At 42.4% G+C, this 26,768-nt stretch overlaps 1 protein-coding gene across 1 annotated transcript in view; it reads right to left on the minus strand.

Moving 5' to 3' along the window:
• Positions 1-26,768, minus strand: part of 14-3-3epsilon (tyrosine 3-monooxygenase/tryptophan 5-monooxygenase activation protein epsilon) — a 75,533-nt gene that overhangs the window by 17,025 nt on the left and 31,740 nt on the right. The window contains exon 4 of the mRNA XM_080276307.1: positions 25,170-25,289. Within this exon, the coding sequence (XP_080132433.1) occupies positions 25,170-25,289 (120 nt within the window). The remainder of the gene's footprint in view (positions 1-25,169; positions 25,290-26,768) is intronic.

Genomic DNA, 26,768 nt, shown 5'->3' on the forward strand with positions numbered 1-26,768 from the left:
GATGCGAGGCTCATCTGACTAATTCTATACAAAGCATTTAAAAAGCAATATATAATGCAGTAGCTGCTGTCAAGATGGAAGTAAAAGCAGCTAATTGTGGCTCATCCTTTCACAACAAAAGAATTTTGCTTAATTTTGGTTACCACTAGACTATTCAGCTTAGAAAAGACCTCTTGTACTTAAGGGACAAACTATGTATGTGCACATCTTTATAGTAAAAATGCAAGCACTGAAAAAAATAGCCAACCTAATACAGTGAACATACTAGCACATTAAAATTTACCTGCACCATACCATACTTTAGTTAAGAATCTCTCTCCATTAGAAACAGTACAACATAATTTACAAAGGCAAAGACAGCCAATACCTTAAGCCAAAACTGCCCAGTCCACAATAAATCCCTGTTTTGTTCGTACATTCATTTTTGAAGGCTCCAACATGCTTGCATGCATTGGCTTTGATCACCTAATTGTGGGTCTCCATGATGCTCTATCTCTGGCAGCTTCCCTACTCAGTCCCTCATCCCTGAGGTCACATTCAATGACCTCGTCCCAGGTCATTTTTCAGTCTACCTCTCACAACCCTACCCCAAACAATAAGACTTCTCACTTTGTGCACCCAATCATCATCCCCCATCCTCTCTACATGCCCAAACCATCTCAATCTACCTCTCCTCATCACAACTCCAATACACTCCAGTCTCATCCTACCTCTCAATTCTTCCATCGTAAACCTAGCCCCCCCAAGCCTCGCACTCAAGGATGCACTGCACATCCACCTAATCAATGTCATTTCTGTACGTCTGAGCCTGTAAATATCCTCTTTCTTGACTGCCCAGGTATCACTACCATACTGCATTACACTCCTAACATATGCTGCACACAAAGATCCCTTAGCATGGAGGGAGAACCCTCTCAATGTCAGGGGCGGCAACAGCTCCCTGAACTTCTTTCAACCACTCCTCACTCTAGCCACAGAGCTAGCTCCAGCCCCACCTCCAGCACAGAACATGTCTCCCAAATAACAAAACTCTTCCACACGCGCAAGAGGCTTACCAGCAAGTTCAAACCTTTCACGCCTGACAATCTCCACCTGACCTCCCCAACATACCACACACAGAAATCTGCATTATCTCGCAGTCTACCTCTGATATCACTACATCTCTTATGCACCCACTTATCACAAACACTGCACAAGATGGAATTACTTCCCATACTCTTGTGGCAAATCGCACACGGCCACTCTCCCTCTTCTTTGACAGTACCGCCACCAGCACTAGATACCATCACTTTAGTTTTATCTACATTTACTAAGCCCTTGTGCCCCATAACATCTCTCCACCTCCTAAATCTTTCCTCCGCCTCCCTGTCATTCTCTGCAATCAACACCGAATCATCAGCACACATCTTCCAAGGGTGTCCATTTCTGAAGTCACGTGAGAGGGTTTCAACTACCTGTACTATGATAAACAACAAGGGGCTCAAAACTGACCCCTGGTGAACACCAACATTCACGGAAAACTCATCACTCAAATCTCCATTCACCCTTACCTGAGAGAGAGCACCCACATTCATGGCCATAATGACCCTAACTAGCCACTCCTTGACCCCAAGCTTTCTCATTGCCCACTTCACCAACTCTCTAGGGACTCTGTCAAAGGCCTTCTCCATATCAAGAAAAACAAAGTACAGTTCCCTTTACTTTCCAACATATTTTTCCTGAAGCTGTTGAACAATGAACATGGCATCACTGGTCCCTTTGCCTGGCATAAACCTAAATTGTCTCTCATCAATATTCACTCTTTCTCTAATCATACCTTCTAGAACCCTCTCCATTATCTTCATTATCTGGTCTAAAAGCTTTTTCATCATCATTCATCATCATCATCATCCAAACCTCCTTTCCTACCCTAGGGCAGGGTAGGCAGTAGCAGCATCCAGAGAGCCTAAGTCTGCCCATTTCAATGGGCCACGCTTCAAGTCACTCATCATTCAAGCCCACGGAATCCTGGCTCCATCAGTTTGCCCCCCCCCCCCCCCCAAAAAAAAAAACGATGTTCTGTAGCTTCTATAATTTCCTCTCTCCAAGGCATCACCCTTCCCCTTGTACACATTTACAATTACACTCTTCAGTCAATCATCTGGGACAACACCCTCATAAATTTGCTTCCAACATTTCATCCACTGCATGTAAATAAAGTCAAATGTTATATCAGACAACTTAACAAAACATTTTGCCTATTCGATCCGTGTAACTTGTCACAACTGCCTGAAATGGACGAGCATGCAGCAAACTTTATCTGCAACATAATAAATAGATGCTTCTTAGAATGTAATTTTGTGCAGTCTGAGAAATGTGCTTTGCTTAGGGCCCTAATCAAGAAACCTGGCCTTGATGTCGAGAGCATGACAAATTATTGTCCTGTCTCTAACCTGTCTTTCTTATCCAAGATTATTGAGCGGGCCATACTTGATCAACTCTTACCACTACTGGTACTTGACAACGTTGTTCCTGTTGTTCAGTCAGCATACAGAATATACCATTCGACAGAAACTGCATTAACAAGGATTCATAGTGACTAGGCAAACACCTGTAGTGGGATGTCCTCTCTTCCTAATTCTGTTGCATCTGTCTGCAGCTTTTGATACGGTAGATCATAAACTATTGTTGATCTGTATTTTCATCGCATTCATGACAGTGCTCTTATGCTCATTAAGTCGTATCTGTCGGACAGATCTCTGAGAGTACAGTAGTTGTTGATTACACTAGCTCAGATTCTGCTCCCCTTCTGTTCGAAATCCCTTAAGATCAGTTTTGGGTCCAATTCTATATAGTCTACACAAGTGGTGTATCATCTTTACTTGATGGTCACTTCATGTCCTATCATTTATATGCTGACAACACTCAAATCTATGTTAAGATGTCAGATATTAATGATACCAAGACTAAGCTTGAATCTCTTATGTCTGATATTAAGATCTGTATGGCAAGGAGGAAACTTAAACTGAATGATGGTAAAATTGAGATCAACATCATCAGAGGAAACAAAAGGGCTGACGACACTGATAACACCCTTGCTTTGAACATTGGCGTGTCACAGCTTCATCCAGTCAGTTCTGTTTGAAATCCGGGTGTTTATTTTAATTCAAAGTTAAATGACAAAAGAACATATTAATCAAGTTGTCAGAGGGTTAAACTTGCATATCAGAAATCTGAACACTGTGAGAAAATTCCTGAACAGACACTGCCTCTTAACATTAGTCCATGCAGTGATCTTGTCTCATGTCGATTACTGTAATTCACTGTGGATTGGTCTTCCAAATAATATACTAACAAAAGTTTAGTCTGTGTTGAACGGGGCAGCACGGCTTATCTTTGGTCTTCCCCCGAGAACCTCAATTACCCCGTTCGTAACTGATCTGCATTTGTTACCTGTAAAGGCTAGAACTGAATATAAACTGTCTTATTACATTCAAGGTTCTGAAGTTTGGTGAACCGAAGTATCTTGATGAATTGTTAAACCTCCAATTAGATGTGATGTTACATAGTGAAGATGATTCTTTGTATCTTGACGAGCCTGCAGCCATTCACCTGTCATCTTTCTCTGATCATTCCTTTTGTGTACAGAGCCCCTAGATTATATAACAGACTGCCACTGTCCATGAGACAACTCTCTTCTGTTGAATCCTTTAAGAGACAGCTGATTTCCCCCCCCCCCTCCAAAAAATGCCAAGACCTGGAGAGAGGCACTATGACTGATAATTATATGGTTTAATTAGTCATTTCCATATTTTCTCAATCGATGTAGTGCTGACCTCGGGTGTATGCCCTTTCCTCTCCTCCATCCTTTTCTTCTTCCATCCTCTTCTGTCTTTCTTTCCTTCATTCTGTCCTCTTCCTTCTGCCTGTGGGTGACTCTAAACTGAGTGACAAGCCAAATGGTCTCCTGTACACCAGGGAACCATTTACTACACTGGGTGGTAACCATATAACCAAATTTTGGCATCTGGTGGTTAAGTGGGTAATTACGGCGCTCCAATCGGATTGAGCCAGTGAAGGTTTATAACCAAGGGATGGCTGGGGTTTATTGCTTACATAACACCACTCAGGGAAGAGTGAGGCTCGTCACTCTCATCTTAAATGTTAGGACCAACTCGCCTAGCCCAGGGCTCCTACGCTCTTCATGGGGCAATGTAGGATTGGATGACGATGATGATGATGAAGCCTGTATTGTACATGAGAGATCTCACAATTCTTGTAGTTGTAAAAACAATGTATGTGTATGTCAAGCGCTAGTGAAATCTCCATGGGAGACCTGGTGCTTTTGAGAAACAAAGGCCCAGATTATTATTATTACTACAATTATTATTTACTACCCAAGTGCCTACAGGGTCCTCTCTTCTCTCTCCTTTTCTGACTTTCTTTCCATCAGTCTTTCCTCTTTCTTCTGCCTACGGGGTGACTTTACACTCCCTCTTCTGTCTTTCTTTCCTTCATTTTTTCCTCTTCCTTCTGTCTATGGGTACCTCTACACTGAATGACAAGCCAAATGGTTTCCTATACACCAGGAAACAGTTTGCTACACTGGGTGGTAACCATAAAACCAAATTATGGTGCCTGAGTAATTAAGGCGCTCCAATCAGACTGAGCTGGTAAAAGTTTATATCCAAGGGGTGGTTGAGGTCTATTGCTCACATAATGCCACTTGGGGATGAGTGAGGCTGGTCACTCTCATCTTAAATGTCATGACCAACTTGCCTAGCCCCGGGCTCCTACATTCCTCATGACGCGACGTAGGACTGGAAGATGGATGGATGGATTATTAATATTATTACATTCAAACACAAAGATGCACATAAATATACATGGTATAGAGGGAACGGGGATCGTGTTGAAAGGAGCCTGATTGATTATGTGCTCGTAGAGAGGTCAATGCTGGGAATGGTTGCTGATACAAGGGCTGTGAGAGGACGATGTGGAGGTCTGTCAGATCATATGATTGTGGTAAGCAAGACCAAGCTGAGATGAGTAAGGTGGACCAGGAGAGGAGCAGTCAGGGAGAAACACTTAAAAGTTGAGAAGCTGATGATCAAAGAAATGGCTAATGAATACATGACTAAAGTAGGGGAAGGGTTAGAACCAGTGAATTAAAATGAAATGGACTTGGGACAGCCTGTGGAATGCATGTAGGGATTGCTTAGTTAGGAATGCTAAAGCGGTGTGTGGTGTGGCAAGAGTAGCAACAAAGCAGAAAGGTACAGCATGGTGGGATGAAGAGGTTGACAGAGCAGAGGGGGAAAAGAGGAAGACGTGGCTTGAGTGGTTACAGGAGAGGGGATCAACTGAAATAAGAAATGAATATACTGAGAGCAAGAAGCACGTAAAAAAATATAGTAAAGAAGAAGGAGGAGGAGGAGGAGGAGGTTAATGACGATCCAGGAAGAAAAATGAATGCAAACTACTCTGAAAATAGGAAGTTATTCTGGAAAGAGGAGCGGAAATGCAGAAGTGACAGCGGAAAGAAATGTGATGGTGTGGAGGATGTAGGTGGTAGATTATTAACCCATGGGGATAAGTAAGGATGAGATGGAAAGATTATTTTGAACACCTGATGAATGAGAATAGAGACAGCAGAGCCACTGTAAACATGACTGGTATTAGAGGTGTGCAGAGAAGGAATGCAGTGCCAGGAAACATGACACTCACACAGGCGAAGAGCGTTGTGAAGCGGCTGAAAAATGGGAAAGCAGTTGGGGTTGATGAGGTGTATGCAGAGATAATTACATTTAGTGGAGTGCGTGGAATGAAGTGCTTGTTGGAGATATGTAAGAAGGCATGGATGAGTGAAACTGTGCCAGCAGAGTGGAAACAGGTTGTGATTATACCCATGTACAAAAATACAGGTGAGCAAAATGAGTGCAAGAATTATTGTGGCATAAGTTCACTGAGTGTGGTACGGAACGTATATGGAACAATTATTATAGAGAAAGTATGATAGATATCAGAAGTCCTAGTGAGTGATGAACAGGGTGGCTTTAGGAGTGGCAGAGGATGTGTGGATCAAATATTTGCATTAAGACAGATAGTGGAGAAGGCTTGTGACAAGGACTATAAGGTGTTTATAGCATCCATGGATCTGGAAAAAGCATTCGACAAAGTAGACAGAGAAGGATTGTGGAAGGTTTTGCACATGTAAGGGATTGATGGTAAGCTAGGTGCCGTCAAGAGGTTTTTATCATGGTAGTGAAGCATTCGTAAGGGTAAATGGGCATCTAAGTAAATGGTTCACGATCGGTGTGGGCGTGTGACAAGGCTGTGTGATGTCCCCATGGTTGTTCAATGTATATACCGGTATGGATGGGGTGATGAGAGAAGTAAAAACACGAGTAATGGAGAGGGAGATGGCGTTGCTAATGAACAGTACTACTTGCAAATACTGGACATGAACTTGGTAAACTAGCGCAGAGTTTTGCTGATGCCTGTGAGTGCCATGCCTTAAGAGTAAATGTAGAAAAGAGTAAAGTGATGGTTATTGAGAGAGAAGGTGACTCCCGCATGTGATGTTACGGTGAAGGGAATGATACTGGAATTGGTGAAAAGGTTCAAATACCTGGGTAGTGATAGAAAAGAGAGGAAAATGTGCAAAAGAAGTGGAAAGTAGAGTGACACAAGGAAGGAAAGTAGCTGGTGTAATGAAGGCCATGGTAAGAAACAGAGGCTTGAGTATTGTAGCTGCATGAGGCTTGCACGAAGTAGTGTTAGTGCCAACTATAACATATAGATGTAAGATTATGGTGTGGCATGAAAATGAAAAGTCAAGAGTGAGAGCAGCAGAGATGGTACTGCTGAGGAATGTAAGTGGAGTACAGAGAGTGGATAGGATACAAAATAATGTGATTTATGAAAGACGTGGAGTGAGGAAGTCTGTGGACACCAGAATTGAAGAGTGTACTGAGATGGTATGGTCATGTGGAAAGAAGCGATAACAATGGAGTGGTGAAAAAGGTATAACTAAGCGAATCTGAAGAAGGAAGGAGGCGAGGTAGGCCAAGGAGAAGGTGATAGGATATGGTGGATGAGTGTGTGAGGAAGCGAGGTTTGGAAATCGGTGAGGCTAGGGAACCGACAAGAGATCAAGCTGGCTGGATGAATACTGCGAGGAGAAGTGCATGATTAGGGATTTGGCACCCCTTTTTAACATGACAGCGTCCAGACTGACTCTGTTGGATACATTTGTAAAGCTACAGAACGTTTTTGGCGTATCAGATAGAGCCAGGATTCCGGGGACTTGAATGACGAGTGAATGGAAGTGCAGCCCACTGGATTGGGCAAATTTGGGCTGTCTGGACGTTGCTACTCCTTGCCCTGCCCTAAGGTGGGAAAGGAAGTCCAGATGATGATGATGATGATGATGATGATGATAACAATGATTATTATTACATAACTGTATTTATCAGGTCAGTGACTAACCTCACTCCAACATCTCCTGTGGCTTTCAACATTTCAGCAATCAACCCAGAAACCTGCTGCCTTCTCCAAATGCATCCTGCCTACTGCCCCGCTCACAGTAGCAATGTCAATCAAAGACCAAGGGCCAAACACTGGATCTGCTGACTCCAAACCTTCCCTGTCCCAGTCAAACTCCTCCTTCAACAACCAGTTGTAATGCTCTTTCCATGCATCTTTCACCACTACCCTTCCTTCATCATTCTTCACATAATGCTCACCTATGATATCCCTACTCTCCCTCTTCATCTGATTCGCCACCTTAAATCTCACATTCCTGCTTTCAACACAATATAGGTTATCATGTAAAAGTCTTTGTGACTCAGCCTTTGCTCTGTAAACCTCTTTTCTAGCCGTATGCTTGGCAGCCATGTATTCCTCTTTGTTACAACTCCTCTTCTATTCTCAGAAAAGCCTTCTTTTCTCCTTAACTGCAACTTTTATGCCCTCATCCCACCATCAAGTTGCTTTATGTCTTGGTGGGCCTCTTGTCAATTCACACACTGAATCAGTTAAATCTCAAGAGGTTGTTCTTGAAGGCTCTGTACTGCTCATTACCACTTCTGTCAAAGTCTCCTTTTTCAGCCACCACTCTCCTCATCTCGCTATGGAGACATTCCTTACTGCTTGGTTTTTCAGCTTCCATATTTTCCTCCTAGGAGCATGGGTCCTCTTTTTCATCACCCATTCCTTAAGAACCATGTCACATATCAATAACATGTGTCACTGCACACACTCCTTACTCCCTATAACTTCAACATCCCTCACTAACCTCCTATCAGCCCTCTTGACCAGGAAATACTGTAGTCTATCTGGCTGCTATTTACCCCCTACTCATACTGTATGTAATCAACCTACTCTCTCACCTAAAATGTTTGTTGCACACAATCATGTTCATTGCCCCTCTAAACTTGAATATCCTTTCTCCTTTCTCATTTCTTGTACTATAAGCACACCCCCCATGTATTCCTTCATATCCTGGAGCTGCTTCACCTACATGACCATTTAAGTCTACTCCCTAAATTGCAACATTATCATCCCCCATACCACTTACTACACATGTTAAGTCATCCCAAAAACTACCCTTCTCTACCTCATCCAAGCCTGCCTGTGAAGCATACACCAATATAAAAGCAACCATTTTCCCACCGAACTAAATTTTCACTACGACTATCCTATTACTTACTTTCATGACATTCATGACATATTCCACCCATTTATCCCCAACCAACACACCCACACAACCCCCTGCCCACAAAAAAACAAAAAGGGCAACAGTGTGTTAGGTGTGTGATGATGTGAGTGCAGGCAGTCTGAGCTCTTTACCCTGCACTGCTTAAAGGGGATGTCACATTATCACGCTAGACACCTCACTCCCTCAGCCATCCGGCCACCCAAGCATGGATACAGTGTTCAGACACACGACCTTACCCACCAACAAAAGGCTACATCAGTGTACCTCATCTGGGCTTAAAGTAATGCTATACTGTGGTATGAAAATTGGTATATAAAATTTGCAAACATAATTGTTCTATTTTTATGTTCTCCTTTACTTATTATTGGAACCTACTTTTATTTGAATTTTTTTAAGGTTTGGATGAATGTTGTATGTACAAAAAATATATAAATAAAAAAGGACCTACTAATAAAAAACTAGAAAGCACAGAGTGGATACACACACCACTGCCAATGAAATTTATATTTTACTGAAGAATTCCTCTTTCCTATCAGATGAAAACTTATAGTCTCACCGAGCCAATTAATTCTAGTCTTAGTCTGCCCTGTTACATAATCTCAAAGAGCATTTATCTCTGCCAATGCCAATTAAATTTATGATTTATTCATGCATCTGGATCCAGATCCACCTCAAAATCTAAACTCTTCCTTGATCTTCACATCATCATCATCGTCCAGACCTCCTTTCCCACCCGAAGGAAGGGCGAGGAGTAGCAACGTCCAGACAGCCCAAATCTGTCCAATCTAATGGGCCATGCTTCCATTCACTCACCAATCAAGCCCCTGAAATACTGGCTCTATCTGATACACCAAAAACATTCGCCACGTACTATAGCTTCACAACGTATCCAACAGAGCCAATCTGGACGCTGTCATGTTAAAAAGGGGTGCCAAATCCCTTACCATGCACCTCTCCTCACAATATTCATCCAGCCAACTCGATCTCTTGTCAGTCCCCTTGCCTCACCGACTTCCAAACCTCTCTTCCTCACACACTCATCCACCATCTCTCTCCACCTTCTCCTTGGCCTACCTTGCCCCCTCCCTCCTTCAAATTCACTCAGTTATACCTTTTTCACCACTCTATTGTTATCCATTCTCTCTACATGACCATACCATTTCAGTACACTCTTCAATTCTGGTGTCCACAGACTTCCCGACTCCACATCTTTCATGAATCATTTTGTATACTATCCACTCTCTGTACTCACATACATTCCTCAGCAGTCCCATCTCCACTACTCTCACCCTTGACTTTTCAATGTCATGCCACACCATAAGTCTCACATCCGTAGGTTAAAGTTGGAACTAACACTCCTTCATGTAGGGCTCGTGACACTCAAGCCTCTGTTTCTTATCATGGCCTTCATTGCACCAGCTACTTTCCTTCCTTGTGTCACTCTACTTTCCATTTCTTTTGCCCATTTTCCTCCCTTTTCAGTCACTGTACCAAGGTATTTGAACTCTCTCCATTCACTGTAACATCACACTGGGGGTCACCTTCTCTCTCAATAACCATCACTTTACTCTTCTACAATTACTCTCAAGGCACAACACACAGACATCAGCAAAACTCTGCACTAGTCTACCAAGTTCGTGTCCCGTATCTGGAAGTAGTACTGCATCATCAGCATACAACTAATTTTGAGATATTCCATCCATCACCATTCACTACCAATGCCATCCCCCTCTCCATTACTTGTGCATTTACTTCTCTCATCACCCCATCCATATATATACTGAATAACCATGGGGACATCACACAACCTTGTCGCACACCCACACTGATCGTGAACCATTCACTTAGATGCCCATTTACCCTTACACATGCTTCACTACCATCACAAAAACTCTTGATGGCACCTGGCAGCTTACCATCTACCCCATACATGCGCAAAAACTTTCCGCCATCCTTCTATGTTTACTTTATCGTATGCTTTTTCCAGATCCATGAATGCCATAAACACCTGATAGTCCTTGTCACAAGCCTTCTCCACTATCTGTCTTGCTACAAATATTTGATCCACACACCCTCTGTCACTCCTAAAGCCATCCTGTTCATCACTCACTACGACTTCTGATATCTCTCATACTTTCTCTTTAATAATTCTTCCATATACCTTCCCTACCTCACTCAATGAACTTATGGCAAGATAATTCTTGCACTCACTTCGCTCACCTTTGTTTTTGTACAGGAGTACAATCACCTTTTTCCAGAATACCTTCCAATTGTGTGCGTGTATGCGCCAACGAAAGATCGTGCAAGCAGAGTGAGAGAAGAGTTCTGGACAAATGTGGAAGTGTGCATGGAAAGGTTTGGAAGGAATGAGAGAGTGTTTTTGATTGGTGATATGAATGGTAAAGTAGGGAATGTGAAGGAGGATGGAATAGTTGGTGAGTGGGGTGTGCCTGCTGAGATAGATGAGAATGGCAGTGTGTTAGTGGACATTTGTGCTGGGAGGGGGTTGGTGATAGCCAATACCATCTTCAGGCATAAAATGATCCACAGGTATACATGGCGAGTGATGAGAAGGGTGGGTGGTGAACTGAATGAAAGGAAGGCAATGATTGATTATGTGTGTGTGGATGAAAGGATGCAAAGATGTGTAATGGATGCAAGAGCTTATAGAGGTTGGGGGAGTGGACTTTCTGACCACTACTTGGTGGTGGCCAGAATCAAGATCCAACTAATATGGAGAAACAGAAGAAAGAGTATTTTCAAGGAGTGGAAAGGTTACAAAAGAATGAGAAAAAGACAGAATATAAGAGAGAAGTGGAGGAACAATTGGGCATTTATGACTTGGAGCAGATGGGGGATGTGGAAGGTGGGTGCAGGATATTCACAGAAGAAATATGTGCAGCATGTGATGTGGTGTGTGGAAGGAAGAGAAGACGAAGGGGGGTGCAAGGAAAAGCGTGGTGGAATGAAGAGGTGAGACAGGCTGTGGCACAAAAGAAGAAAGCATACAATGAATGGATGAGAAATAGGGGTGTGGAAGAAGTAGAGAGGCGGAAGAAAGAGTTACATGTAGAAAGAAAGAGAGAGGTGAAAAGATTAGTAAGAGAGAGTAAGAAGAGAGTGGATGAGGAATTTGGAAGGAATTTGAGTGTAAAGTGGAGGGACTGTAAGAAAATGTTCTGGAAAGAGGTGAAGAGAGTAAGACAGGGTGGAAGTGAAGTTAGCAGAGAAGTGAAAGATTAAAATGGTAGATTACTAGTGGAGAAGGGAGAAAAAGTGAGCAGATGGAGAGAACACTTTAAGGAATTGTTGAACATAGAGGATGGAAGTGATGCGAATATAAGTGGCTGGCGAATGGCTGGGAGGAGGAGGGAGGTGAGAAGACAGGAAGAAATCAGTAGGATAGAGTTGTGGAAGCAATGAAGGAAGATAAATTGGGGAAAGCCCCAGGAATTGATGGAGTGTGTGGTGAAATGTTGAAGCATGGGGGAGAGATAGTAATAGAATGGATGTGGAAGATGTGCAGATTGGCCTGGGAGGAAGGTAGAGTTCCCGAGGATTGGAAGTCAAGTATAATTATTCCCTTGTACAAAGGAAAAGGGGAAAAAAAAGTGTGTGGTAATCATAGGGGTATTTGTCTTCTTAGTATAATAGGAAAAGTGTATGGTAGGATACTTATTGACAGAGTTAGGGAAATAACAGAGGAATTAGTTGGAGAAGAACAGGGAGGCTTTAGGAAGGGAAGAGATTGTGTAGATCAGATATTCATTCTTAGATCTTTAGTGGAAAAGATTCTAGAGAAGGGAAAGCAGTTGTATGCAGCTTTCATGGATTTGGAGAAAGTATATGACAGGGTGGATAGACAAGGATTGTGGAAAGTATTAAGAATAAATGGAGTAGACGGGAAGTTGTTGAATGCTGTAAAGAGTATGTATGATGGTGCTGAGGCTGCAGTGCGTGTGGATGGTGAACCGAGTGAATTTATCTCTCTGAAGGTTGGGTTGAAACAGGGATGTGTCACGTCTCCATGGTTGTTCAATCTGTACATGGATGGGGTAATAAAAGACGTACAAGGAAGGGTAGTGGATGTTGGAGTGGCCCTAGTGAGAGAGGGTAGTGTTTGGAAACTCTCTGTACTGTTGTTTGCAGATGATATTGTGTTGTTGAGTGAAGACGAAGGGGAGCTGCAAGGCTTGGTGGATGAGTTTGGGAGTGTGTGTAAGAAACAGAATCTAAAGGTGAATGTAGGGAAGAGTAAAGTGATGGTCTTTGAGAGAGGTGAAGTCAGTGAATGTACAACGAGGTTGGATGGTGAGGAATTGGAAAGTGTGAGTACGTTTAAGTACTTGGGTAATGTGATGAGTAAGGATGGAGGTTTGGAGGATGAAGTGCTTGAAAGGGTACAGCAGGGAAGAAAGGTTGCTGGTTCCTTGAAAGCAATGATAAGCAACAGGGAAGTGTGCATGGAAGTGAAAAAGTTACTACATGACAGTATTGTGATACCAACTCTAATGTATGGAAGTGAAGCTCGGACGTTGTTGGAAGGGCACAAATCAAGAGTGAGAGCAGTGGAAATGAGTTATTTAAGAGGAGCCTGTGAAGTCACATGGAGAGACAGGCTGACAAATGAGGATATAAAGGAGTGTTGTGGTGTGGATGTGGATGTGATAGGATGCGTTACGAGGAATACACTGAGGTGGTTTGGCCATGTGGAGAGGATGGAGGGTGAAAGACTAACGAAGAGTGTATATGAGTGAGGTGGAGGGGGGGAGAGGGAGGGGGAGGCCGAGGATGAAATGGAGGGATGAGGTGGAGAGGTATATGAGAGAGGGGGGTGTGAGTTGGGAGCAGGGCAGTGAAATGGTGGGGGACAGGGCGACGTGGAGGCGATTTGTTTGTGGCCACCCCGAACAGGATTAGGAAGTCTGGCAATAGACAGATAGATAGTACAATCACAGCCTGTTTCCACTCTGCTGGTACAGTTTCACTCATCCATGCCTTCTTACATATCTCCAACAAGCACTTCATTCCGCTCCCTCCACCACAATTAATCATCTCTGCATACACTTCATCAACCCCAGCTGCCTTTCCATTTTTCAGACGCTGCACAGCGTTCTTCACATGTGTGAGTGTCACATCTCCTGGCACTGCATTCCTTCTCACCACATCCCCAAAACCAATCACGTTTACAGTGGCTCTGCACTCTCTATTCCAATTCAACAGGCTTTCTAAATATTCTTTCCATCTGGCCCTTACTTCATCCCCATGGGTTAATAATGTACCACCTACATCCTTCACACCTTACATTTCTTTCCGATTTCACTTCTACATTTCTGCACCTCTTTCCAGAATAACTTCCTATTTTCAGAGTGGTTTGCATTCATTTTTCTTCATAGATCATTTACCTCCTTTTTCCTCTTCATCAGTCTCTTTATGTGCTTCTTGCTCTCAATATATTCAGTTCTTATTTCAACTGAACCCCTGTCCTGTAATCACTCTAGCCACTTCTTCCCCTTTTCCTCCACTGCTCTCATTAACATCTTCATCCCACCATGCCGTACCTTTCTTTTTTGTTGTTACTCTAGCCACACCACACACTGCTTTAGCATTCCTAACTAAGCAATCCCTATATGCATTTCACAAGCTGTCCAGATCCATTCATTCCAATTCACTGATTCTGACTCCTCCCCTACTTTAGTCCTGTATTCATCTGCCATTTCTTTGATCCTCAGCCTCTCAACTTTCAGTCTTTCTCCTTCACTGCTCCTCACTCTCCTGGTCCACCCCATTCCTCTCAGCTTGATCTTGCATACCACAATCATATGATTTAACAGACCTCCACATCATCCTCTCATGAACCTCATATCAGCAACCATTCCCAGCATCTATCTCTTTACAATCAATCAGGCTCCTTTCAACACAATCCCCGTTCCTTGTGTACCGTGCACATTTATGTGTAACTTTGTGTTTGATATACGAGTTACAAATGCGCAACCTCCTTCCTTGATCTACTGTTCACATATCTTAACTGATTTAACTGAAATCTGATTACAACTATTTGAGATAACCTGTACACTAACATAAGACAGACAGACATGGTTGAATATATAACCTATATCCAACTTCACCGGTGAAGGTAATAAATGAACAAATAATCCAATGCTTTGAATATACTGTAGTGGCATGGGTAAAAAAAAAAAAAAAAAAAATCTGAACCCAACCCATTCAAGTGTGGGAAATATAGTTAGGATGATGACAGCATAATAAATAAAGCATATGATTAAAAACTAACCAAAAAAGAGGTGGGAAAAGAACAGGAATAATAGTAACACAGTTCAATAGCTTTTGCTTGTAAGATAAAGTCATGACTTCGAAGACCTGGATATGTGAATGACTGCATGGCACATTTCACTGGAAAGTTTGACAGCACTCCTACTTTTGTGCATTCTTTCCATTTCCGTATCCTAACTCTTCTTGTCTCTTGTATGAGAATTTGAGCTGGGATGATGATCGGGATAGTCATTTTACAACAGTTCTATCCACTGCCCATTTTAGCCAGGAGTTTAATTAGGGTGGTCTTGCAATACCACCACCAAGCATCTTAATACCTATTTATCCACTCAATAGCCTTTATACAGTAGTTACAAATTACTGATACAATTGGGCAAAAAAATGGGCATCAACTTCTAATTTCCAGCCATTTAATCATGCATCTTCATAAAGCCAACACAAAAGCAACCTCTCTCTCAGATACGAGCCTGCCATACAAAAATGTTATTACACAAAAATAATACTTTTGGGAAGCAGTTTCCATGCAGGTTTATTGCACAGGCAAAAGTTGACAACATTTTATGTCTACAACTAACAATGTTTCAGCATTCTAGATTGAAAGGAGTCCAGTCTAAGCTCTTCCCATGTTAATTCCATTAAATGCTTCACTACAATATAATATTTCTTAATGTATTCTTGCTGGAACCACATGATTTTATGCACCTTAGGGAAGATGCCCATAGTGAAGGGTTTAATGGTGGATATTAACAAATCCTCCACTAAGAATGGCATCTTCCTGTCTGGAGGTAGCAAAAATAGTTATCATACTTTAGTAGTTAAAAAGTTCACAGTGAAGGCAGGTGAATGTTGGTTACATAAAGGATGTCAGGCCTCGGTGAGGGTCAGCAAAAATGAGTGCCAGGAGGGACTACACATATATGCTATTTTGGCAGGGAAGTGTAGATAGATTTGGTGGTGTGGGTGTGCAGGCTGAGGAAAAATGGTTGAAATGTGTCATGAATGTAATGACAGTGAATGAAATGATTAAAGCTGTGAAAATACCGTTTGGTAAACTCATTACTTCAGTTACATCAGTGTATGCTCCACAGGCTGGTTTGGATGATTTAGAAAGAGACAGATTCTGGGATGACTCAATACATATGACGAGATTGTAGTTCTGGGTGGGGATTTAAATGGTCATGTGGGTGAAGCAGCTCGGGAATATGAAAGGTTACATTGAGGACGTGCATATCATATGTGGACAATGGAAGGGGAAAGGATACTCAATTTGGGAAGGTGATGAACATGATTGTGTGCAACATGCATTTTAGAACAAGAGAGGGTAGGTTGATTACATATGAGTCCAGAGGAAATAGTAATCAAGACTGACTACTATTTGGTCAGGAGAGCTGATAGGAGGTTGGTGAGAGATGTTAAAATTATAGGAAGCAGAGTGTGTGCAGCAATGTAAATTATTCATACGTGACACGATGCTTAAGACGCAGGTGGTGAAGAGGAACTATGCACCGAGGAGGAAAACATGGAAGTTGAAAAACCAAGCAGCAAGGGATGCCTTCCACAGTGAGATGAGTAGAGATGTGGCTTGAAAAAAAGCCGCTGACAGAAATGTTGCTGAACAGAACAGAGCTCTCATGAACAATCTTTTGAGAGCTACTAATTCGGTGTGTGGATGGACATAGGGATCTCCAAGACATGGAAAAAAAACTTTTCTAGGAGTAGAAAAGGAGTGGTGACAGAGGAATACTTGGCTGCCAAGCATAGGGATAGAAGGGAGGTATACAGGTCAAAATTTGAGTCTCAAGAGACTTATTGGATACCCAAAGTACCACTGAATGGAAGAACATGGTATTTAAGGTAGCAAATCAGATGAAATGGGAAAATGGATATCATAGGTGAGCAGTGTGTGAAGAATAAGGGAAAGACTGTGGTGGACAGTAAAGATATTTACCCCTTCACCACAATGACACTTATACACTGTCATAACCCTCCAGAGCACATATACTCTGACACCAGTGTTGTCATATATCAGTTCAACCAAAGATGACAGCAGAGGGGTTCATTTAATGAGGCAGGGCCTTTCATACTGCTTAGTAAATGTTACTGAGGCTAAAATAAGCTCCACCCACTTTTTTTTTCCAGCCAATCCCAATATACATGGGAGGATGTATGATCACTGAAGTGTTTGAGAGTAACACTGCCTGCTGCCATGATCAGTCTTGGATGTAAATCATAGGAGGGTGTTTTGTTGCTCCTTTCACAGTGAATTATGACTGAATCACAGACTATTCTTGAGGAATCTCGCGATTCCTCGAGTGATGAGGAGTATCAGCCCTTGGTGCAAGACTCAGATATCGATGACTCGTCCAGTGAAGAACTAGAGAGTGACAAATTTGACGATATTGAAAAGTCGATGCTGGTTGGTGCCTGATACGCAACATATCTGGTGAATCTTTCAAACTAATTTTTGATGCTGATGTGGGGAAGAAAATGTGAGTAAACAAATCAGAGGGCAGATAAATTTCTCAGAGAACACCCACACAAAAAGGGTAAAGTAAATAGCACTATTTGGAATCCAGTTTCAAAGAGTGATTTGAACACTTTTATCAGACTTTTGTTAGCCATGGGAATAACAAAACTGCCCAGCATTTACATGTACTGGAACAAAAGTATGTTGTCTGGTGGCCCAGCAGTGTTCTGTCCTGAAGTGATAAGTAGAGACCGGTTTGTAAGTCTAGATGTGAGTTCAGAGGCAACATTTCTAATAAGTACCTTGAATTAATTTGTATTTATATGATCTTACTCTGCACTGTATTATTTAAGATAGACCCACTCAAAAATATCTTTCAATTTATATTAGTTTTATTACAAACACAAGAAGTGGCAGATTCAGTTTTACACACGTACATACATAGGCCTATACTCGAATACACACATACAGTACAGTAATCCCGCATTTTTTGCGGATTTTTTGTCTACGGTTTTGCCCTCTCGCGGATTTTCTTAGCATTAATAAGTTCAACAAAAATATCCTTGAATATACAGAAAACAAAAAATTTGAAATTCCCGCAGCTTCCAATTGTGGCGCGGTAAACTCACGCCACCCTCTGCCCCTTTCCCGCGGCCCCTCTGCCAGTGTTACCATATCTAGCATAATTTTATTCTTTTAGCATAATTTTGATCAAATTTTCGAGTCTGGAATATTTTTTTAGCATATTAGAAGTTTTAGAATCATTCTAGCATAATTTAGAATGGAATGGAATATTTTTTGAATTATTTTATAAAAGCTACAAATCAGAGAGAGAGAGAGAGAGAGACAAATAAGGTAAGATGCTTGAATAGTTGGTTACTTTCAGTTTGGGCTTGGTTGGGTTGGATTAGGTTAGGTTAGATTGGATTAGGTTAGGTTTTAGGTTAGGTTCGGTTAGGTTAGGTTAGGATAAGTTTGAGCTTTGTACTTTACCCATGAAACCTAAGTTTTTCCGATGGATTATGGTATGATTCATTCGATTTTCAGCTTCATTTCAGTCGGAAATGACCATTTTCTGTTTCCCCCCCTCCCTATAACCCCCGATTCCCCAAAGATCCCCCATTATTGCAGGGGGATGGGGGGGGTCATATCTCAAAATCTGGTTATTTCTGATGGAAATGATGCTCAAAATCGAATGAATCACATCAAAATCCATCAGAAAAACGTAAGTTTCATGGGAAAAAGCAGTATGGGCAGAAAACCGATATTTATCCTCTTACTGTATGTAGGTTCATTTTAATATTTTCATAGTAAACAATACATAATTAATATGTTGCACGAATATGTATTGAATTTTATCATTTAGCTTCAAGTTAGCATAATTCATTTTTTACTTGGAACAAATTTGCTCAATCTAGCATAATTTTTTCATTGCCCTAGCATAATTTCGTTGTTTGGATATGGCAACACTGCTCTCTGCCCCGCATTCCTCAGTCCACGCCTGACTGCCTTACGTGTCTGGTGTGCTTGTAACCGCACTATGATATGAGCCTCTTGCCTCCCACTTGCTTTCCACATGGCCCCAGGATGTAAGCCAGCCTCACCAAAGGCTAATAATACAATTAGTAAGAACTCCAAAGTGACAAAACTATCAAGAAAAGTTATGACCTTGGCAGAGAAAATTGTGTTACTGGACCAGCTAAGAAACGACCGTGGGAGTGTTTGCTATCACCAGTTAATGCATCTTTTTATTTTGTACTGTTTTGTGAATAAATGTGTAGATAATTGTGTATTACAGTACGGTGTTTACGTTTTTCCTTCATAACGGAGTATGTGCTTTCAATCTTGTAAGAAGGTATTTCGGGATGAGTATGGAGGTTTCGGGACAATTCGCAGTCACAACAAACACAAAACAATTCGCCTTCATTAATGAAGATAGCTATGGGTGACTATCTATCTATCTATTGCCAGACGCCTCAATCCCATTGGGGTGGCCACAAACAAATCGCCTCCAAGTCGCCCTGTCCCCCGCCATTTCACTCCCCTGCTCCCAACTCACACCCCCCTCTCTCATATACCTCTCCACCCCATCTCTTCATCTCATCCTCGGCCTCCCCCTCCCTCTTTCCCCCTCCACCTCACTCACATACACTCTCTTCGTCAGTCTTTCACCCTCCATCCTCTCCACATGGCCAAACCACCTCAGTGTGTTCCTCATAATGCTTCCTATCACATCAACACCACAACGCTCCTTTATATCCTCATTCATCAGCCTGTCTCTCCATGTGACTCCACAGGCTCCTCTTAAATAACTCATTTCCATGGCTCTCACTCTTGACTTGTGTCCTTCCAACAACGTCCAAGCTTCACTTCCGTACGTTAGAGTTGGTATCACAATACTGTCATGTAGTAACTTTTTCACTTCCATGCTCACTTCCCTGTTTCTTATCACTGCTTTCAAAGAATCAGCAACCTTTCTTCCCTGCTGTACCCTTTCAAGCACTTCACCCTCCAAACATCCATCCTTACTCATCACACTACCCAAGTACTTAAACGTACTCACATTTTCCAATTCCTCACCATCCAACCTCGCTGTACATTCACTGACTTCACCTCTCTCAAAGACCATCACTTTACTCTTCCCTACATTCACCTTTAGATTCCGTTTCTTACACACTCTCTCAAACTCATCCACCAAGCCTTGCAGCTCCCCTTCGTCTTCACTCAACAACACAGTATCATCTGCAAACAACAGTACAGGGAGTTTCCAAACACTATCCTCTCTCACCAGGGCCACTCCAACATCCACTACCCTACCTTGTACCTCTTTTATTACCCCATCCATGTACAGATTGAACAACCATGGAGACATGACACATCCCTGTTTCAACCCAACTTTCACAGAGAAAAATTCACTTAGTTCACCATTCACACGCACTGCAGCCTTCGCACCATCGTACATACTCTTCACAGCATTCAACAACTTCCCATCTACTCCATATATTCTTAACACTTTCCACAATCCTAGTCTATCCACCCTGTCATATGCTTTCTCCAAATCCATGAAAGCCGCATACAACTTCTTTCCCTTCTCTAGAAACTTTTCCACTACAGATCTGAGAATGAATATCTGATCTACACAACCTCTTCCCTTCCTAAAGCCTCCCTGTTCTTCTCCAACTAATTTCTCTGTTCTTTCTCTAACTCTGTCAATAAGTATCCTACCATACACTTTTCCTATTATACTAAGAAGACAAATGCCCCTATGATTACCACACACTTCTTTTTCCCCTTTTCCTTTGTACAAGGGAATAATTATACCTGACTTCCAATCCTCCGGGACTCTACCTTCCTCCCAGGCCAATCTGCACATCCTCCACATCCATTCTACTACTATCTCTCCCCCATGCTTCAGCATTTCACCACACACTCCATCAATTCCTGGGGCTTTCCCTGATTTAACTTTCTTCATTGCTTCCACAACTTCTATCCTACTGATTTCTTCCTGTCTTCTCACCTCCCTCCTTCTCCCAGCCATTCCCCAGCCACTTATACTCGCATTACTTCCATCCTCCACGTTCAACAATTCCTTAAAGTGTTCTCTCCATCTGCTCACTTTTTCTCCCTTCTCCACTAGTAATCTACCATTTTTATCTTTCACTCCCCTGCTAACTTCACTTCCACCCTGTCTTACTCTTTTCACCTCTTTCCAGAACATTTTCTTACAGTCCCTCCACTTTACACTCAAATTCCTTCCAAATTCCTCATCCACTCTCTTCTTACTCTCTCTTACTAATCTTTTCACCTCTCTCTTTCTTTCTACATATAACTCTCTCTTTCGCCTCTCAACTTCTTCCACGTCCCTGTTTCTCATCCATTCATTGTATGCTTTCTTCTTTTGTGCCACAGCCCGTTTCACCTCTTCAGTCCACCACGCTGTTCCTTGCACCCCCCTCCGTCTTCTCTTCCTTCCACACACCACATCACATGCTGCACATATTTCTTCTGTAAATATTCTACACACACCTTCCACGTCCCCCATCTGCTCCAATTCATATTTGCCCAATCGTTCCTCCACTTCTCTCTTATACTCTGCCTTTTTCTCATCCTCTTGTAACCTTTCCACTCTCCTTGCAACTACTCCTTCCTCTCGTCTTTCCCTTCTTCTATTCCTCCATCTTACTTGAACTTTAATTCTGGCCACCACCAAGCAGTGGTCAGAAAGTCCACTCCCCCAACCTCTATAAACTCTTGCATCCAATATACATCTTCGCATCCTTTCATCCACACACACATAATCAATCATTGCCTTCCTTTCACTCAGTTCACCACTCACCCTTCTCATCACTCGCCATGTATACCTGTGGATCATTTTATGCCTGAAGATGGTATTGGCTATCACCAACCCCCTCCCAGCACAGATGTCCACTAACGCACTCCCATTCTCATCTACCTCAGCAGGCACACCCCACTCACCAACTATTCCATCCACCTTCACATTCCCAACTTTACCATTCATATCACCAATCAAAAACACTCTCTCATTCCTTCCAAACTTTTCCATGCATACTTCTACATTTGTCCAGAACTTTTCCCTCACTCTTCTAGCACGATCTTGCGTTGGCGCATACACACACACAATCGCCCACATTTGTATTCAAACTTTCAACTTTACCCACACAATCCTTGATCCAACTGATCCATACTGTCTTATGCTCCTCTTCCATCTTTTACTCACAACTATACATACTCCTTCCTTTGCCCTCTCATTCTCACCTACTCCTGCACATATACCCCATCCATACTCCCATTCTCTCACACTAGAATATAATTCAAAGGCGACTACAGCGAGGAAGAAACAAGTTAATTATTGACTAAAGGTGCAACTAATAAATAATATCCAGAACCTACGCTACTGAACATAGACTTTGCTGGATCCCCCTGAAATATAGTTATTAAAGTATTGATTAAGTAATAACAAGTATAATGATAAAAGTATTGATTAGTATATTTATAGAATGGCGGGGAATTGTCCAGGGTGCGAATTGTTTTGAAGGAATCGTCCATGTTTTGACGGGGAATTGTCTGACGGCGAATTGTCTCGCAATCAGTATGGACATGGACTGTGTGATGGGCAGCATGGTGGACACAAGTGTAAGATTCAATTGTTAATAGAGTATTCACGAAATTGACTTTTCGCGGGGATTACAAGAAAGTAACTACCGCGAAATATGCGGGATTACTGTATATACAAACATACGAAACACCACAGCCATTTCGCAAGATAACAGTTTTTCCCTTGAAGAGCAGTGCGTGGGAATGAGCAGGGGAAGCCTTGTACAGGGTACGCACAACATTAGTCATCCTTGAGGCAAAGGAGGTTAAAGTCGCCTGAAGTGAGCATTATAACTTCTTGGTGAATGAGGAGTTTGACTGGAACAGGGAAGGTCTGGAGTCAGTACATCCAGTGTTTGGCCCTTGGCCTTTGATTAATGCTGCTAATGTGACCACGAAAATAAGCAGGATGCAGCTGGAGAAGGCAGCAGGTCTGTCTTGGATGACTGCTGAAATGTTGAAAGCTTAAGGAGATACAGGAGTGGGCTTTGTTACCGATCTAATAAATATTACATATGAGCATGCTGTCCCAGATGACTGCCTGAAGTGTGTGACTGTAAATGTGTATAAGGGGAAGAGTGGTGCCCTGGAAACAGGAAATTACAGAGGCATAAAACTTTTGGACCAGACAATGAAGGTAATGGAGAGAGTTCTAGAGGGTACTGATATGATTAAAGAAAGGGTGAATACTTATAAGCTGCAGTTTGGGTTAATGGCAGGCAAAGGGACCAATGACATCACATTTGCTGTCTGACAGCTTCTGGAAAAATATATTGGAGAGAAAAGGGAGCTGTACTTGTTTCTGTTCATTTGGAGAAGGTGTTTGACAGAGTCCCTAGGGATGTGCTGAAGTGGGTAATGAGAAAGCTTGGTATCAAGGAGTGACTGGTTATAGAGCTTATGGTTATGTATGTCAGTACTCTCACCTAGGTGAGAGTGAATGAAGATTTAAGTTGAAGAGTTTTCTGTGAATGCTGGTGTGAATCAGGGGTCAGTCTTGAGCCCCTGACTGTTTGTCATGGTGACTGAAGCTCTCTTACTTGACTAGAGAAACAAACTTTGATGTGAGATGTCATACACTAATGACCTGGTACTGACTACAGAGAATGAAAAGGATGCAAGAGAAAAGACTTAGGAAACTGAGATGGAACAGGGGACACGGGTTTGAGAGTAAATGCAAACAGACAATCAAGTGATAATATCTAGGGCTGGTGATGATACTGTCAAAGCAGAGGGGGTATGGCCACGTGCAATTTGGCACAAGGGTGTGGGAAGTAACTCCATCTTGTGCAGTGTTTGTGATAAGTGGGTGCATAAGAGATATAATGGTACTAGAGGTATACCGCAAAACAATGCTCTCTGTGTGTGTGTGCGTGTGTGTGTGTGCGAGCGTGCGTGTGTGCGAGCATGCACATGTGCGAGCGTGCGCATGTGCGGGCGTGCGCATTTGCATGTGTGTGCGTGCGTGCGTGTGAGTGTCAGGGAGAACATATAGAGACTGACTGATGTGAAAGGACTGATCTTGCTTGAGTCTCTTTAGCGTGGTAAGAGTTTTGATTTTTGTGGGCCATGGTATGTGCTGGAAGTGGGGCTGGAGCTCTGTGGCTAGGGTAAGGAGTGGTTGGAAGAAGTTCAGGGAGCTGTTCCCTCTCTTGACATCAAGAGGGTTCTCCCTCTGTGCTATGGGATCTCTGTATGCAACATGTGTTATGAGCGAAATACTGTATAGTAATGAGACCAATGCAGTAAAGGAAGAGGATATTCATAGGTTCAAATGTACAAAAATGATGATGATTAGAGGGATATGTGGTGTCTTTGAATGCAAGGCCTGGGGGCTAGGATCACAAATGAAGAGTTGAGAGGAAGGATGGCACTGGAATGAATGGTGTTGTGATGATGATGGGTAGACTTCTGGGCATGTTGTGTGGACAGAGGATGACAATTGAGTGCAGAAGGTGTGAAGTGTAAGCATTATGGATGGGGCTGATAGAAGCTGACTGAAAAAGACATGGGACAAGGTCACAGAGCGTGACCTCAGAGATAAGGGACTGAATAAGGAGGCTGCCAGAGATCAAGCAGCATAGAAAGCTGTCATAAGGTGATCAAGACCAATGCATGCAAGCATGATGGAGCCTTTATAAAGGATACTAATATATGATATGAATCTTAACCTCTCTCCCTCTCTCTCTCTCCCTCTCAATGCATGACCGTGAACACAAGAATGCACAGATTTAGCAGTTAAAATATTCTTCATGTTAACCATAACCCCTCCCCTCTCTCTTTCATGCATGTACAATGTGCATGAAAACAAATGCACACATACACACACTGAACTGGCCCTAAGTTCAAAATCTCAAAACAGAAAATGCCCCAAGCACCAAAACATCAATGATGTGACTGGCAAAATAATCTACAAGGTAAAAAAGTGTGTTGTGTGCATGGTGGATTATTCATGAGTAGTTTTTGTTGGTAATGAAGCAGGGAATGGTGATGGCCACACAGTATCCTGCTTGGTGAACTTGGCAATCTAGGGATGGCAATTTCTGTGAATATCTAAACTCCCAAAGGAAACAAAAGATAATATATTCAACTCACCTGATAGGGTGTGTGGGTGGCAATTCTGTCATGGCAATATCGCTGGCAGCCTTGTATGCCACCAGGGAATTCTCAGCTGCTGCCTTCCTATCATTGCTTGTAGCAAACTCTGCCAAGTACCTGTCACAATAGAAGGATGGGGTAAGAATTAACAAAAACAAACACCAGTACTGGTATAGTCAGATTCACATTACCCATCCATCCCAAAAGGTTTAAGTGACCCATGGCTAGGCTGCTGCAGTAAAGAACACTGATTGGTCAGTGGTGAGCCTTCACCCTTCGTGGCATTACATGCAATCAAATCTCCAGCAGCCATTTGGTAACTCAATCCTGCATATAATATGATATCACAGATGAAATATTTTATCACAAGCTTTAAACGCTGCTGAGATGATTCTTTGTAAGACAGTTTACCTCCTATGTCATTGTTAATTAAACAAAATAAATTGTACTTCATATGAGGCTTCAGCTTGGCCCACGCAGACCTTCACTGTGCCTCGTATGAAGTCTGCAGCTCTGCAAGGATTAATGCCGCCAACACTCCATAATTCTCCACACTATCTATATCATCATCAACAGTGACAATGTATTATCATCACTGTAATAACCTCAAGCTCCACCACCATAACAACCACTCCAGTGCAACAATATCTCTTTCCAACACCATCAGTCAGGATTATTTTCAGAGCTCCATCAACAGTGTAATAAATCTGAACAGTCCTCAGCCAATCACTGTACCATTTAGTTTCATAGTTATGTACTTAAAAAGCATATACAGTGAGACTTCACTTTAATGGACTCATTTATACTGAACTTCAGGTCTAATGGGTCCCTTGGCCCCACAAAACAACTTAATGTTACTGTATGTAAAAAAAACAAGGTCTGTTACTGGGTGTGCATTCAGCTCCCTACCAGACAAATTTATTAAATACTGAATACAAGCCTGGTATATGAAGCAGATCTGGCAGCCTAAAGACAGCCATGTGCAAGGTGGTGGACAATGGAGACGTGGGATGCACATCGCAGGCAGTGAGTCACACAGGGTGAATCACATGATCAGTGCTTGGGTGGTATGGCATGTCCCAAGTGTAATCAAGACATGAATGCTGCTGGTTCTTTAAAAGCAGTGGTTATATGGTGGTAGGTGGGGGAGCTCTCCATCCACTCACTTGATGTAGTCCTGCTCTCAGGTGTCTGTCCTGTCCTCTCCTTCCTTAAGTACTTCCTGCCTGTTTTGTCTTTCTTCATTCTTTCCTCATCCTTCTGCCTGCGGGTGACTTTACACTCCCTCTTCTGCCTTTCTTTCCTTCATTCTTTCCTCTTCCTTCTGCCTGTGGGTGACTCTATACTGGGTGACAAGCCAAATGGTTTCCTGTACACCAGGAAATCATTTACTACGTTGGGTGGCAACCATATAATTAAATTATGGCACCTGGTGGTTTAGTGGGTAATTATGGTGCTCCAGTCAGATTGAGCCAGTGAAGGTTTATATCCAATGGGTGTTTGGGGTTTATTGCTCATGTTATGCCACTCAGGGATGATTGAGGCTGGTCACTCTCATCTTAAATGTCAGGACCAACTTGCCTAGCACTGAGCTCC

Source organism: Coenobita brevimanus, chromosome 65 (assembly GCF_032717465.1).
Source record: "Coenobita brevimanus isolate Jiangsu-jjx chromosome 65, ASM3271746v2, whole genome shotgun sequence".
Classification (NCBI taxonomy): Eukaryota; Metazoa; Arthropoda; class Malacostraca; order Decapoda; family Coenobitidae; genus Coenobita; species Coenobita brevimanus.